Source organism: Anomaloglossus baeobatrachus, chromosome 11 (assembly GCF_048569485.1).
Source record: "Anomaloglossus baeobatrachus isolate aAnoBae1 chromosome 11, aAnoBae1.hap1, whole genome shotgun sequence".
Lineage (NCBI taxonomy): Eukaryota > Metazoa > Chordata > Amphibia > Anura > Aromobatidae > Anomaloglossus > Anomaloglossus baeobatrachus.
Window position 1 is genome coordinate 95,583,158 of NC_134363.1, and position 14,542 is coordinate 95,597,699.

At 46.1% G+C, this 14,542-nt stretch overlaps 1 protein-coding gene across 3 annotated transcripts in view; it reads right to left on the minus strand.

The window, feature by feature from the left end:
* The window catches only part of LIG1 (DNA ligase 1), a 793,173-nt gene that overhangs the window by 185,758 nt on the left and 592,873 nt on the right, over window positions 1-14,542 (minus strand). For all 3 annotated transcript variants that reach the window (XM_075328747.1, XM_075328748.1, XM_075328746.1), the window contains exon 27: window positions 10,491-10,634. In XM_075328747.1, coding sequence (XP_075184862.1) covers window positions 10,491-10,634 — 144 coding nt within the window. The remainder of the gene's footprint in view (window positions 1-10,490; window positions 10,635-14,542) is intronic.

Genomic DNA, 14,542 nt, shown 5'->3' on the forward strand with positions numbered 1-14,542 from the left:
CAGGGTGACCCGAAGGACTTGATAAGCCAATCTGCGCATGCGCTAATAAATGATTTAAGAGTTCTTGACAGTAGCGGTGGGTATTTAAACCTAGCGTCCGATGGGAAAACATCACAGCACCTCTCCCCTGAAGAATAGAACATATCGTCATTGAAACGTACGTTGGACTGGCTAGAGTATTTCTGTTTGGAAAACAGCCGTTGATACCACCAGGGCTGGCTGGAGGACTTTTGTTTGGAGACCGGCCGCTGATACCACCACAGTGGTAACCTTGCCTTGGGAACAATCCGATTACCTGCTGGGTATGACACTTATCACCCCATGGACTTTGATCATGTACATTAATGGAGGACAATACACATTGTAATGCACTGGTAGCAAGTTTCCATTTTACCTTTATGATATTGTTATATAGTGTTCACATTGCATGGTTGCAGTATGGGCCGCTTAATCTATTCTGGCATGGTCTGTTTTTTTTTTTTAACATTCTTTTTATTAGTATTTAATAACAGTAACAGATAATAATCATATAATACAATATGGTTATGTAAAATTACAAAATTACAGGTAGTATATCTCCTCAAATCCCAACCCACCTCTCGACCTCCACCCCCTTCCTCTGCATGTCCTTTCTCCAAACCTAGATCTCTATGGTATTGGCTTGTGCCCTCCAATGACCTCCCGCAGGTACCATGAGGTATTTTCAAATTGTGATCTAAGACTATTTTTAGTGTCTATAGGGAGTGTCTGAATGTATGGACTCCATGTTTCAAAAAATTTCGTGGTCAATTTTTCCTTGTTTGTCAGCGTCTCCAATCTCTCCATTTTAAACAGAAACTTGATTTTTGTGTCAACCAATGCCATAGTTGGGGGATTCAAGTTTATCCATCGGTGTACAATGCTTTTCCTAGTGGCCGCTGCCCAAATAGAAAGTGCCGCCTTTGTTCCCCTGAGGATACTTTGCTGAGTCTCCCCTAGGATATTAAAGATGGCCCATTGAGGGGTTAACTGGAATTTAATCTTTTATGTGCTTTGAATCCTCAGATGTACTTGCTTCCATAGTTCCAAAATGTGCGTGCATTCCCAAAACTGATGGTATAGTGTAGCTCTTGCCAGTCCACACTTAGCGCAAGCGTATTGTAGATGACATCCTGGATCGAACCAGAGGTGATATGTACGCCCTATGAAAGACCCGTAAAGCCATGTCTGTGTAACTAGCATATGACCCTAATTTTACTAGAGAGGTCTCTGTTTTTAATGTAATTTTAACAAAAAAAACGTTTTGTTCACCTTTCCTAAATGTTATTGATATTTGCACTTTAAAAGCTCTGTTGCAAATTTGAATCTATAATATAGCTTAATATTTATGATTTTGTAAAATTCACTTCATAATAAGCGAAAGGTTTGAAGACGTCAATGGTTTGGTTGCTATGTCTTAGTGAGTTAAAAGAATCAGATAGAATAATGTTTGCAAAGACAGTCCGTCATATTGTATTGCCTGAGGTTTGTATACATACTTTTAATATTCATTCTTACAAATTCCACAAACTGTTCCATAATAAGGGAAAACAATAAATGTGATTGGGAACAGCCCTGCCTTGAGTCATTAATATTCAAAATTAGAGGGCCATTATTGATTTTAGTATTTTCCTTTGAAATCCAAACTTTTAGTAGAGGAGAGATAACTGTAATGGATTCTGTAAAACACCCTTCTACGTATACAAAGCAAGGAGTAGATGAGAAGGCGTTCGACAACTCTCAATATAGGAGATCAGGTCCACCATTTTAAATCTGCAGTATGCCTACTACTAATAAATCTAACCTGGTGTAAATATACTAGCTTGGAACATAAGTTTTGCAGTCTTACGGCTGATAATTTAGCATCAATTCTGGTATCAACATTCAGTAATTAGATAGTAAGATGCCTAACTATTGACTTTTCACCCTTTTTGGCTTTGGAAATTACTATCAGTATGGTTTTTAATATTTCAGGCTGGTAAGTATTCCCTGAAATATGTTTAAAGTGTAACCGCATTTTAATTTGTATTTAATAAACCAATAGTACACATGAAAATAAGCCACTGTGTAATATATTTTATCAAACAAATCTGCTTCTTTCTCTGCCAGAATATGGAGATAGAATCTCATCAGTGATAGCAGCTATGACAATGGGAGCAGTGAGAACCTAGAGACAGAGGGAAAAGCTAGAGGCAGAGGGAGGAGCTGGAGGAAGCTCTCCGCCTCCTCTTCTATCCACATAGAATCTCCTCAGCACCCGCTGCCATCTCCTATCTCAGTAATGGGAAAGTCTTTACTGAATACAGATTTTACCTCAGAATTGAGAATTTTGATAATGACTGATCAATTGTTACAGAGAAAGAAGCAGATTTGTCTGATAAGATTTATACTTATAACACAGTTGCTTATTTCCATGTATACTAGAGATTTATGAAATAAAAGTTAAAACAATGGTTACTCTTCAAGGGAGGAATAAATGTGAGAATAGGGGTTATAATATTAGATAATGAAGCCATTAGGCCGGGTGACCAATGAACGATATGACTTGCGGTATTAAAAAGGGGAGTTTAAGTTTTCTAAATTCTTTTTGTTGGAATGAAGGAAATTGTATAGAAGGAAGGAAATTATTTATCTTTTGTTGATTTGGTTGTTTGCTGTTAACATTTAGTTCTGAACTATATAATGTTGTATAAGGCTATGTGCGCACAGTGCGTTTTTCGCGTTTTTTTGGGTGCGTTTTTGCTCAGAAAGCTGCATGACTTTGCTTCCCCAGAGAAGTCTATGAGTTTTCATTTTTGCTGTCTGCACACAGCGTTTTTTTTTAGCTGCGTTTTTGTGGTGCCCACAAAAACGCAGCATGTCAATTATTTTTGCGTTTTTCACTGCGTTTTCCACCCATTGAGTTCAATGAGATGTTCAAAAATGCAATGAAAAACGCAAATTGCAAATATAGCTGCGTTTTAGTGCGTTTCTATGACTAAAAACGCAGCTATAAACGCAAGGGGTGGGTAGTAAAGTGACATGTACAGGAAGAGGATTCCTTCTGTTGGTAAACACAGAAGCGTGAATCCCCCCGGTACCAACACCGCTGCTTCCACCTCCCGTCCGGCACAATGTCCGCTCCCGTACGGCGCCATGTCCGAACGGGAGGTGGAAGAAGCTGCGAAATCAAAAGTGAACAGTAGTAAAAAAAAAACAAATCTCATACTCACCTGTCTGCAGACTCCCGGTGCCATGTCCGCTCCCAGCTCCTATCCCGGTACCGCCATCCCTGCTCTGGCTATGTGCAGAATCCCGGGATACCTCCGATAGCTGCAGGACCTGCCGCTGATCACCTGATATGGCACCTGATGCATCAGCGGATCGCAAGTCTTGCGGTAACGCCGGCTTTTTACAGCCTAACCGGCTTAAACTATCAGCTGATGCCATAAAAAGACTGCATCAGCTGATTACCGGAAGCTCCTGGAGTGATCGGACGGGAGTCTGCACAGACGTGTGTATTTGATTGTTTTTTGCACTGATGCACTTGCTGATTGTATAAACGGCTTTTATACAATCAGCTGCTATGTCATGTGATTCATGTCCTTAAAGCTGACACATCATCTGATCTCTTTGCCTTCCAGCAAACCAATCAGATGATATTGGATCCGGATTGGACGGCGCGGGACCCTTGACCCAGGATTACTGCGGAGGGGCGGGGGGTTCTTTATTTCAATAAAGATGGAGTCACTAATTGTGTTGTGTTTTATTTCTAATAAAAATATTTTTCTGTGTGTTGTGTTTTTTTTATCTTTACTAGAAATTCATGGTGGCCATGTCTAATATTGGTGTGACACTATGAATTTCGGGCTTAGGGCCAGCTGATAGCCCTAACCCCATCATTACCCAGCGAGCCACCTGGCATCAGGGCAGCTGGAAGAGTTGGACACAGCGCCAGAAGATGGCGCTTCAATGAAAGCAATATTTTCTGGTGTGGCTGCGGACTGCAATTCGCAGTGGGGGTGCCCAGAAAGCTTGGGCACTCTGCACTACTGATTCCAATCCCCAGCTGCCTAGTTGTACCTGGCTGGACTCAAAAATTGGGCGAAGCCCATGTCATTTTTTTTTTAATTATTTCATGAAATTCATGAAATAATTATAAAAAAAAAGGGCTTCCCTATATTTTTGTTGGCTCCCAGCCGGGTACAAATAGGCAGCTGGGGTTTGGGGGCAGTCCATACCTGCCTGCTGTACCTGCTAGCATACAAAAATATGGCGAAGCCCACGTCATTTTTTTGGGGGGCAAAAAACTCCTGCATATAGTCCTGGATGGAGCATGCTGAGCCTTGTAGTTCTGTAGCTGCTGTCTGCTCTCCTGCATACACTATTGGATGGAGTATGCTGAGCCTTGTAGTTCTGCTCACCCTGCTGCCTCTCCCTCCAGCATACAGTCCTGGATGAAGCATGCTGAGCCTTGTAGTTCTGCAGCTGTCTGCACTCCTGCATACACTAGTGGAGAATGAAGAACATATTGAAGAAGGAAATTACATGAGATCTTTTTTTTTTTTTTTCAACAATCTCTAAGGGCATTTTTTACTGATAAAAAACGCATAAAAACGCAGTGAGTAAAAACACACCAAAATGCAGCAAAAAGCGCCCCAAAACGCGGTAAAAACGCACGTGTTTTTTGCCGTGTCTTTACGCCGCAGGTGCGTTTTTTGCCGCAAAAAACGCACAAAAACGCAACGTCAAAAAAACGCAGTGTGTGAATTTACCCTAATACTCTGCAAAGGCGTCAAGTATACCTTTTGGGCAGAAACCGAGATTATTAACTGCTTTTCATTTTAGTTATTTTTGTTGTAATTCTTTGTTGTTTTGCTCAGATAGACATCTTTTCAAGGTCTATTAGAATGGTAATTATAGGCTTAAACACTTTTAATCAATTTGTCAAATTCTTCAGTTAGAGTTGACTTTTTAATTCTTAATTTCAATATTTGTACTTGGATATCCACTAGGATTCTGCTTCACTGATTTTTGTTATATTTTTTCTTTATTTGCTTTCTTATATCTTGGTAAAAGTTGAATTATCATGCCTCTTACAACTACTTTATGGACATCCAACAAAGTATATGGAGACATGTCATTGATATTTTCTTTAAAATAACGTTAGTGTTTCTTCTTATTTGACTTTTGTAATTTTGATTAGATGGGCATTACCTCACCAAATATAGTTATTTCTTGCAATATGTCCATCTTTACATTAACATTTAAAGGTGAATTCCACTATGTTCTAACATCGATGAATGTTTTCATTTTAAGAAGAGTGGAAATATCAGATAAAGCCATCTATTCTAAAGAAGGTTGTGCCTTTCAGAATAAATGCATTTATTCTCTGAATGTGGTGTTAATGCTCTAAATGTGTCATAAAGTACTGCCTTGATCAACCAAAATTCTAATGTTTGGGAAATCTATCTAGTAGATGCAGTTGAATGATCAGTACCGTTAGGAACTATATTAAAATCTCTGCACAAGAGTAGAGAACCTGATTGAATGTCTCTCCTTTTATGATTCATTTATAAAAGATTATCTGACCCTTGTTCGTGGCAAGATATTACCATTATAAATAAGGAACCATTAATCTTGCATATCAGTGTGATATCTTCCATTTGTGTCAGACACATCTGAAATATATTCAAATGGAAGTGTATTTCCTATAATAGTCATCACTCCTGCTTTTTTTCCCCATATTACAAGATTTAGAGGTGAATCACTTCTGCTTTTTTTCCTATATTACAAGATTTAGAGGTGAATGGAAAGTCCTTGTTACAGAAATTAGGGAAATTCTTGCTTTAAAATTTGATCTCTTCTAGGCTTATTATATCAGATTTTGAGTTTCTTTCTTTCCAGGCCATAAACTTTTTGGGGTGAGGGGTTGTTAAACTCTAACATTAAGGGACGGGATGTTTAAAACTAAGGATAGCATTTACAAGAGGTGATTCACATGTAACTTTTAATCCTACAGAGTTCACAATTACATTTGTGAAAAAAAACAGAGGACAAATTAAATGTGAACTCTGTAGGATTAAAATTTACATCTTTTGATTTCTGTGTTCCACACAGACAGCTGAAGGCCCAATCCTAGATCTTCTCTACCACTTGCAGCCAGTCTTACTCTCCCACTCTCCTCCCTCACACTGGGCTGATGTCAGAAGGGGACATTTGTACAGGTTGTAAATATCGAATCAGGCCGGTTTGTGACTAATGTCGCTAGTCCGGTCTCGTTTTACAACCAAGAATCTCTGTAGCTGTGATCCAGGCTGACATATGGCCATTTGTAGCCAGAGCATATCTCATATGTCCTTAGCTACGGAGTCCCCACCTCAATGAAATTCTTAACTCATCGCTATATTTTTATACTCATCTGCTCTTTTATGATTTCTTCCAAGCACGCCTTAGGCCAGAGGTTCCCAACTCCAGTCCTCAAGGCACACCAACAGTGGATGTTTTCAGGATTTCTTTAGCATTGCATGGGTGTTGGATTCAGCACCTTTGCAGGTGATTAAATTATCACCTGTGCAATACTAAGGAAATCCTGAAAACATGCACTGTTGGTGTGCCTTGAGGACTGGAGTTGGGAACCTCTGCGTTAGGCTATGTGCGCACGCTGCATCTTTATGATGACCACAAAGATGCAAGTTTTTGGTCCCAAAAAAAGGCTCCCTCTCCATGCATTTTTTGCAGCTTTTTTTTTTTTACAGCGTTTTTGCCAGTGCGTTTTTTAAGTCAAATCTATTGACTGGAAGGGCTTAAAAATGCTGGCATAATGCAGAAAAAGTGGACATGCTGCATCTTTGTGGTAGCCAAAAAAAAGCTGCAACATGCGCACAGCAAAACTGAAATCTTTGCTGGGGAAGGAAATGCATGCAGTTTTGGGACCAAAACTGCACCCAAAAAATGAGCAAAAATGCAGCGTGCACACAAGGCCTTAAAGTAAGTTCATACAGTGCGTTTTTCGCGGCATTTTTGCGCATTTTTAGGGTGCGTTTTTGCTCAGAAAACTGCATGAATTTGTTTCCCCAGCAAAGTCTATGAGTTTTCATTTTTGCTGTCTGCACACAGCGTTTTTTTTTAGCTGCATTTTTTGTGGGCACCACAAAAACGCAGCATGTCAATTGTTTTTGCGTTTTTCACTGCGTTTTCCACCCATTGAGTTCAATGAGATGTTCAAAAACGCAATGAAAGCCGCAAATTGCAAATATAGCTGCGTTTTAATGACTAAAAACACAGCTATAAACGCAAGGGGTGGCTAGTAAAGTGACATGTACAGGAAGAGGATTCCTTCTGTCAGTAAACACAAAAGCGTGAATCCTCCCGGTACCGCCACCGCTGCTTACATTTCCCGCCCGGTGCCATGTCCGCTCCCGTGCATGAGGTGGAAGTGGCTGCTAAATCAAAAGTGAACAGTAGAAAAATCTCATTCTCACCTGTCTGCAGACTCCCAGTGCCATGCTCCCAGCTCCTCTTCCCGGTACCGCCGCCCCCGCTCTGGCTGTGTGCCGGCTCCCAGGCATGTATGATAGCTGCAGGACCTGGCAGTGATCACCTGATGCGGTCACCTGACGCATCAGCTAATCGTAAGTCTCGCGGTGACGAATTCCCCGGCGCTTGCAGTCAGTTAATGACAGCTGCAGACACGCCGGGGTGATCTCCGGAGTTCAGGTGAGAACACCGGAGATTAGCCCGGGATGTCTACAGCTGTCATGAACTGAACCGCAAGTGCCGGGGAACCAATCACTCGGCGCTCGCTGTAAAGTCCAGGCTGCACGCCGGAGCTCAGGTGAGAGCTCCAGAGTGCAGTGCAGGTACCTGAATTCAGGCCTGGCATTACTGAAGTTCCCTCCGGTAGCCAGTCCGACGCTGCACACACGTGTGTAGTTTTGTTTTTTTTTTCCACTGATGCATCAGCTGATTGTATAAAAGCCGTTTATACAATCAGTTGCTGTGTCATGTGATTCAGACCTTGAACCTGACATCTGATCGCTTTGCCTTCCAGCAAACCAATCAGATGATATTGGATCCGGATTGGACGGCGCGGGACCCTTGACCCAGGATTACTGCGGAGGGGGGTTCTTTATTTCAATAAAGATGGAGTCACTAATTGTGTTGTGTTTTATTTCTAATAAAAATATTTTTCTGTGTTGTGTTTTTTTTTTTTTTTATCTTTACTAGAAATTTATGGTGGCCATGTCTAATATTGGTGTGATACCATGAATTTCGGGCTTAGGACCAGCTGATAATATACAGCTAGCCCTAACCCCATCATTACTCAGTGAGCCACCCGGCATCAGGGCAGCTGGAAGAGTTGGATACAGCGCCAGAAAATGGCACTTCTATGAAAGCGCCATTTTCTGGGGTGGCTGCGGACTGCAATTCGCAGCGGGGGTGGCCAGAAAGTTTGGGCACCCTGAATTGCGGATTCCAATCCCCAGCTGCCTAGTTGTACCTGGCTGGACACAAAAATTGGGTGAAGTCCACGTCATTTTTTTTTAAAAATTATTTCATGAAATTCATGAAATAATTAAAAAAAAAGGGCTTACCTATATTTTTGATTCCCAGCTGGGTACAAATAGGCAGCTGGGGGCAGCCCGTACCTGCCTGCTGTACCCGGCTAGCATACAAAAATATGGCGAAGCCCACGTTATTTTTTTGGGGGGCAAAGAAATCCTGCATACAGTCCTGGAAGGAGGATGCTGAGCCTTGTAGTTCGGCAGCTGCTGTCTGCTCTCCTGCATACACTATTGGATGGAGGATGCTGAGCCTTGTAGTTCTGCAGATGCTGTCTGCTCTCCTGCATCCACTAGTGGATGGAGTATGCGAGCCTTGTAGGTCTGCTCCCCCTGACTCTACCTCCAGCATACAGTCCTGGATGGAGAATGCTGAGCCTTGTAGTTCTGCAGTTGTCTGCTCTCCTGCACACACTAGTGGAGAATGAAGAACATATTGAAGAAGGAAATTACATCAGACCTTTTTTCTTTTTTTTCAACAATCTTTAATGGCAATGTTCACGGATTAAAAAAACGCATAAAACCGCAGTGAGCAAAAACGCAGCAAAACGCAGCAAAAAACGCACCAAAGCGCAGTAAAAACGCATGCGTTTTTGCCGCTTTTTTGCCGTGGGTGCGTTTTTGTGCGTTTTTTGCGTCAAAACACGCACAAAAACGCAGCGTCAAAAAACGCAGTGTGTGAACTTAGCCTTATAGTTGAGGTGGTAATGTCCCTGGGCTTTTTATAAGGAGTCTGCTTCATTGAGGAGGAAGACAACATTGAGAAGGTTTTGGGGCAAGGTTATTATTTGAGTAAACTATTTACGTGAGCACACTCTGTCTCTCCTTCACCTTTATTACATATGACGCACCCCAGGGCTTTGGGGTACTCGGCCCCAGGCTTTGTTTGACTGGGACATATCATGGGTGGCCGATGCTCGCTTAATAAGGGGGGTAAATAAAAAGGGAAATGTAAAAATTAAATGTTTTTCGCGACGCCACTTGTGGTATGTGGCTATGTGGGGAAAGCCGCCGCTGCAAAGTTTCTCACTGCTGGGGCTGGTGGTATTGGGCAGGTAGGATGTTATGGCTCTCCGCAAGTAGAGCTAGGCCCCAGAGAAGGATAATGGTGGTTGTAGTACAACACAACGGCTGTGGTTTAACTTGTGCTTTACGCACTGGTTTGGCATAGCTGCAACCCGGCTTGTACTGGTCTCTACCAAGCTGGGCCTCAGGTGATTCGGTGATTCCCTTTTTCCCCAGTGGCAGTGTAGTGACCTGGTAAACTTCACTTCCATTCACCCGTCTGTAGTTGGTGGGTCCCCATGGCCTGAAGCGTTTTGGGGTCCCCTCCTGTTGTCACAGTCCTGGCCCGTATGGCATGCAGCTTGAACCTCTCTTGGGTCGGACCTCTGTCCCCGTTCCCGGGTTCCCTCTTTGCTGCTGTGCACCGGACACTAACATTGGTGAGGAACCGTGATGATTCCCTCAGATTTATCAGGTGAGCTTGAAGCGTCTTCCTGAACTGGGGCTCTGCACCTCGCCGGTGCTCAGTCCAGTGAGTACTCACACCGTACTCTCCCTGGCAACCATACTCATTTAGCTCACTAAGCCACTTTACACTCTTTGTCTGAGCGTCTACTTCCGACTGACTTTCTTTATGTCTGACAAGATGTCAGTCTCCCGTCAACTGCACTGACCAGCCCCTCCTTCTCCCAGGTGTCTGAGTGGCAGACTGGATGAGCCCCGACCAATAGGTAGCCATCCATCAGGGCCGTCCCTAGCCTGTTACCCAGTCTGGGGAAAAAGGGCATGAATGTGTGTATGTTTGTATGTTATTTACTGGCACTGGTCTTCCAGGAATCCGGGGTTAGATGCAATACCCTGTGGCACCTGACACTCAGGGGCGCCACACATACACAGTGTTATAAGTGATGCCTTAAAACATACCAGTCCAATTGCAGCCTTATGAACAGGGGAAACTGAGAGATCTGCACATTTCACTTCCCAGACTTGAACAGGTTCAAACCAATGGTCTGGCTCAGCAGCACTGTCCCAGCGGTAGTAACTTCTTGGACTGTCAATAACATGATCCTAGAAAGAACAGCAGAAAAAAAAACATGCAAAGGTTTTGATTAAACCTAGATCCGAAGTTCCACGTGATGTTTTTATGGATTATGGTTAAAAAGTTACTTTAAAAATAATGTCAAGACATTTTCTGTAGTCAAAGCAGAAACCTCAGATTTAACTTTGCTTGTTCTCCACACGGTCATAGTTCTCTCTAAACATCAAATGTCCTTGCAGAAGTGTCTAGGCCTAGGATATACTATCGGACAATCCCACTTGTAGAAAAATCATGTATGACAACCAGAGATCTGAAATAAGGCGCTGACATTTGCTCTGTACTATTTAAAACTCTATCAATCGATCCCTAAAATGCTGAGTGAAATAGGTTTGTAATCTTGTTATTACAGTAGGTAGATGCTATGGTCTATTCCCCCAAATTTGTAATTAAAGGAGTTGTCCGACATACACACAAAAAGTTAAGCTAATTTGTGCTGTATTGTCATATAAATCACCCCTACATTGTTATTTTTTGTTTTCTGACTTTTTTTCCTCTTGAGCTATCACTTTATTCTCTGCAGCACTTTGTTTACATGCAGCTCCAGCTAACATGATAACTTCCTGTATTCTTGGTTGCTATAAGCTTCAGTCAGAGCTGGCACCACCCGACCTCTCTGTCCAGCCCCTCCCCTGCACTCATTGGCTGTCAGTATTCTGCCCAGAACTGACCTCTCAGCATTGGAAATAATAGAGCAGAGATCCTGCTTCTCTCATCTGTGACACAGCAATCACCTGACATCCACAATGGTGACAGAAAGAGTTGTTCCTCACCCCTTATACGTAAATGAATACTGTGTATTAAGACTATATATAGCATCTAATGTGAGTCTATAGTAGATAAATACGCCATGTATACATGGTGTGTGTGTGTGTGGGTGTGCGTGTTTTGTGTGATATAGTTATGTGTATGTACAGTGGTGTAACTAGAGTTTGATCGGCCCCGATGCAAAGTTTGGACCTGGGCCCCCTACGTACACCGACACTTGGGGTACGGGACAATAACACTCGGGGTACAGGATAATGACGCTGACACTTGGCTCTTTCCCTCAGCACCCAGCTTTCCTATGTTTTGATATTCATCTTGTCCTCGTCACCCAGCTTCCCCGTGCTCTGCTATACATCTTATGGGAAAGCTAGGTGCTGAGAGACGTATAGCAGAGCATGGGAAAGCTTGGTGCTGAGGGAAAGAGCCCTTTACCCTCAGCACAAAACGTTCCCATCCCCTGCTTGTATCTTTGTCCCCCACCTTGCATATAGTTCTCCAAATACTATAATGGCCCCCACATAGCCTTCCATGTTGAATAAAGGGTCCCACATAATCCTTCATGATAGAATGCAGCTCCATAGTCCTCCATGTATTATAATGCATTTCCCATAGTTCTCCATATATTATAATTCACCCCATAGTACGCCATATATTATACTGTGCCCCATAGTCCTCCATATATTATAATTCACCCCAGGCCTCCATGTATAATGCAGCCAGCCCCCCATGCTCCATGTATAATGCAGCCAGCCCCCAATGTATAATGCAGCCAGCCCCCATGTTCCATGTATAATGCAGCCAGCCTCCCATGTATAATGCAGCCAGCCCCCCATGCTCCATGTATAATGCAGCCAGCCCCCCATGCTCCATGTATAATGCAGCCAGCACCGCCATGCTCCAGGTATAATCAGGGCCGTATTTACCATTAGGCACCCGTGGTCCGGTGCCTAGGGCGGCAGATTGTGAGGGGCGGCACCTTCTGGCAGCAAAAAAAAAAAAAATTTTTTTTTTTTTTTTACATTTTTTTTTTTTGTGGCCGCCGTGCACAGGGAGCTGATTGACCCCGGAACTGCCGGCGCCTGCACTTCCGGGGTCACAGGCGCGCGCCAATCAGCTCCTTCCTCTGTGCTGCGTCCACTGCTGTGTGGACGTCACATGCAGAGCTCACAGCAGGACGCCGCGGAGGACGCCGTGATGGAAGCCGGTGTCAGAAGAGGATACTCACGTGAGCCAGGAAGATGGCGGCGGGCACTGGAGCAGGTAAGTGGATTCATAAGGAGCGTGGGAGTGTCTCTAATGCAGACCGGAGATCTGCGCATGCGGGGGGGGGGGAGGCGGCAAAGGCAGATACTGGAGGGAGGCAGAGGCTGAGACTGGGGGGAGGCTGGAGGGAGGCAGAGGCTGAGACTGGGGGGAGGCTGGAGGGAGGCAGAGGCTGAGACTGGAGAGAGGCAGAGGCTGAGACTGGGGAGAGGCTGGAGGGAGGCAGAGGCTGAGACTGGAGGGAGGCAGAGGCTGAGACTGTGGGGAGGCTGGAGGGAGGCAGAGGCTGAGACTGGGGGAGGCTGGAGGGAGGCAGAGGCAGAGACTGGGGGGAGGCTGGAGGGAGGCAGAGGCTGAGACTGGGGGGAGGCTGGAGAGAGGTAGAGGCTGAGACTGGGGGGAGGCTGGAGGGAGGCAGAGGCAGAGACTGGGGGGAGGCTGGAGGGAGGCAGAGGCTGAGACTGGGGGGAGGCTGGAGGAAGGCAGAGGCAGAGACTGGGGGGAGGCTGGAGGAAGGCAGAGGCAGAGACTGGGGGGAGGCTGGAGGGAGGCAGAGACTGGAGGGAGGCAGAGGCAGAGACTGGAGGGAGGCAGAGGCTGAGACTGGAGGGAGGCAGAGGCTGAGACTGGAGGGAGGCAGAGGCTGAGACTGGGGGGAGGCTGGAGGGAGGCAGAGGCTGAGACTGGAGAGAGGCAGAGGCTGAGACTGGGGGGAGGTTGGAGGGAGGCAGAGGCTGAGACTGAAGGGAGGCAGAGGCTGAGACTGTGGGGAGGCTGGAGGGAGGCAGAGGCTGAGACTGGGGGAGGCTGGAGGGAGGCAGAGGCAGAGACTGGGGGGAGGCTGGAGGGAGGCAGAGGCAGAGACTGGGAAGAGGCTGGAGGGAGGCAGAGGCTGAGACTGGGGGGAGGCTGGAGAGAGGCAGAGGCTGAGACTGGGGGGAGGCTGGAGAGAGGCAGAGGCAGAGACTGGGGGGAGGCTGGAGAGAGGCAGAGGCAGAGACTGGGGGGAGGCTGGAGGGAGGCAGAGGCAGAGACTGGGGGGAGGCTGGAGAGAGGCAGAGGCAGAGACTGGGGGGAGGCTGGAGGGAGGCAGAGGCTGAGACTGGGGGAGGCTGGAGGGAGGCAGAGGCAGAGACTGGGGGGAGGCTGGAGGGAGGCAGAGGCAGAGACTGGGGGGAGGCTGGAGGGAGGCAGAGGCTGAGACCGGGGGGAGGCTGGAGAGAGGCAGAGGCTGAGACTGGGGGGAGGCTGGAGGGAGGCAGAGGCAGAGACTGGGGGGAGGCTGGAGGGAGGCAGAGGCAGAGACTGGGGGGAGGCTGGAGGGAGGCAGAGGCAGAGACTGGGGGGAGGCTGGAGGGAGGCAGAGGCAGAGACTGGGGGGAGGCTGGAGGGAGGCAGAGGCAGAGACTGGGGGGAGGCTGGAGGGAGGCAGAGGCAGAGACTGGGGGGAGGCTGGAGGGAGGCAGAGGCAGAGACTGGAGGGAGGCAGAGGCTGAGACTGGGGGGAGGCTGGAGGGAGGCAGAGGCAGAGACTGGGGGGAGGCTGGAGGGAGGCTGAGGCTGAGACTGGAGGGAGGCTGAGGCTGAGACTTGAGGGAGGCTGAGGCTGAGACTGGAGGGAGGCTGGAGGGAGGCTGAGGCGGAGACTGGGGCAGGCTGAGGCTGGGGGGAGGCAAAGGCTGAGACTGGGGAAGAGAGGCTGATGCTGAGGGAAGATAGAGGCTGATGCTGGGGGGGAGAGAGGCTGATGCTGGGGGAGTGGGAGAGAGGGGCTAATGCTAGAGACAGAGGACAAGGGATGAGGGATAGTGCAATGACAAAATCGATTGGGTGGGGGGAGTGTAAGGAC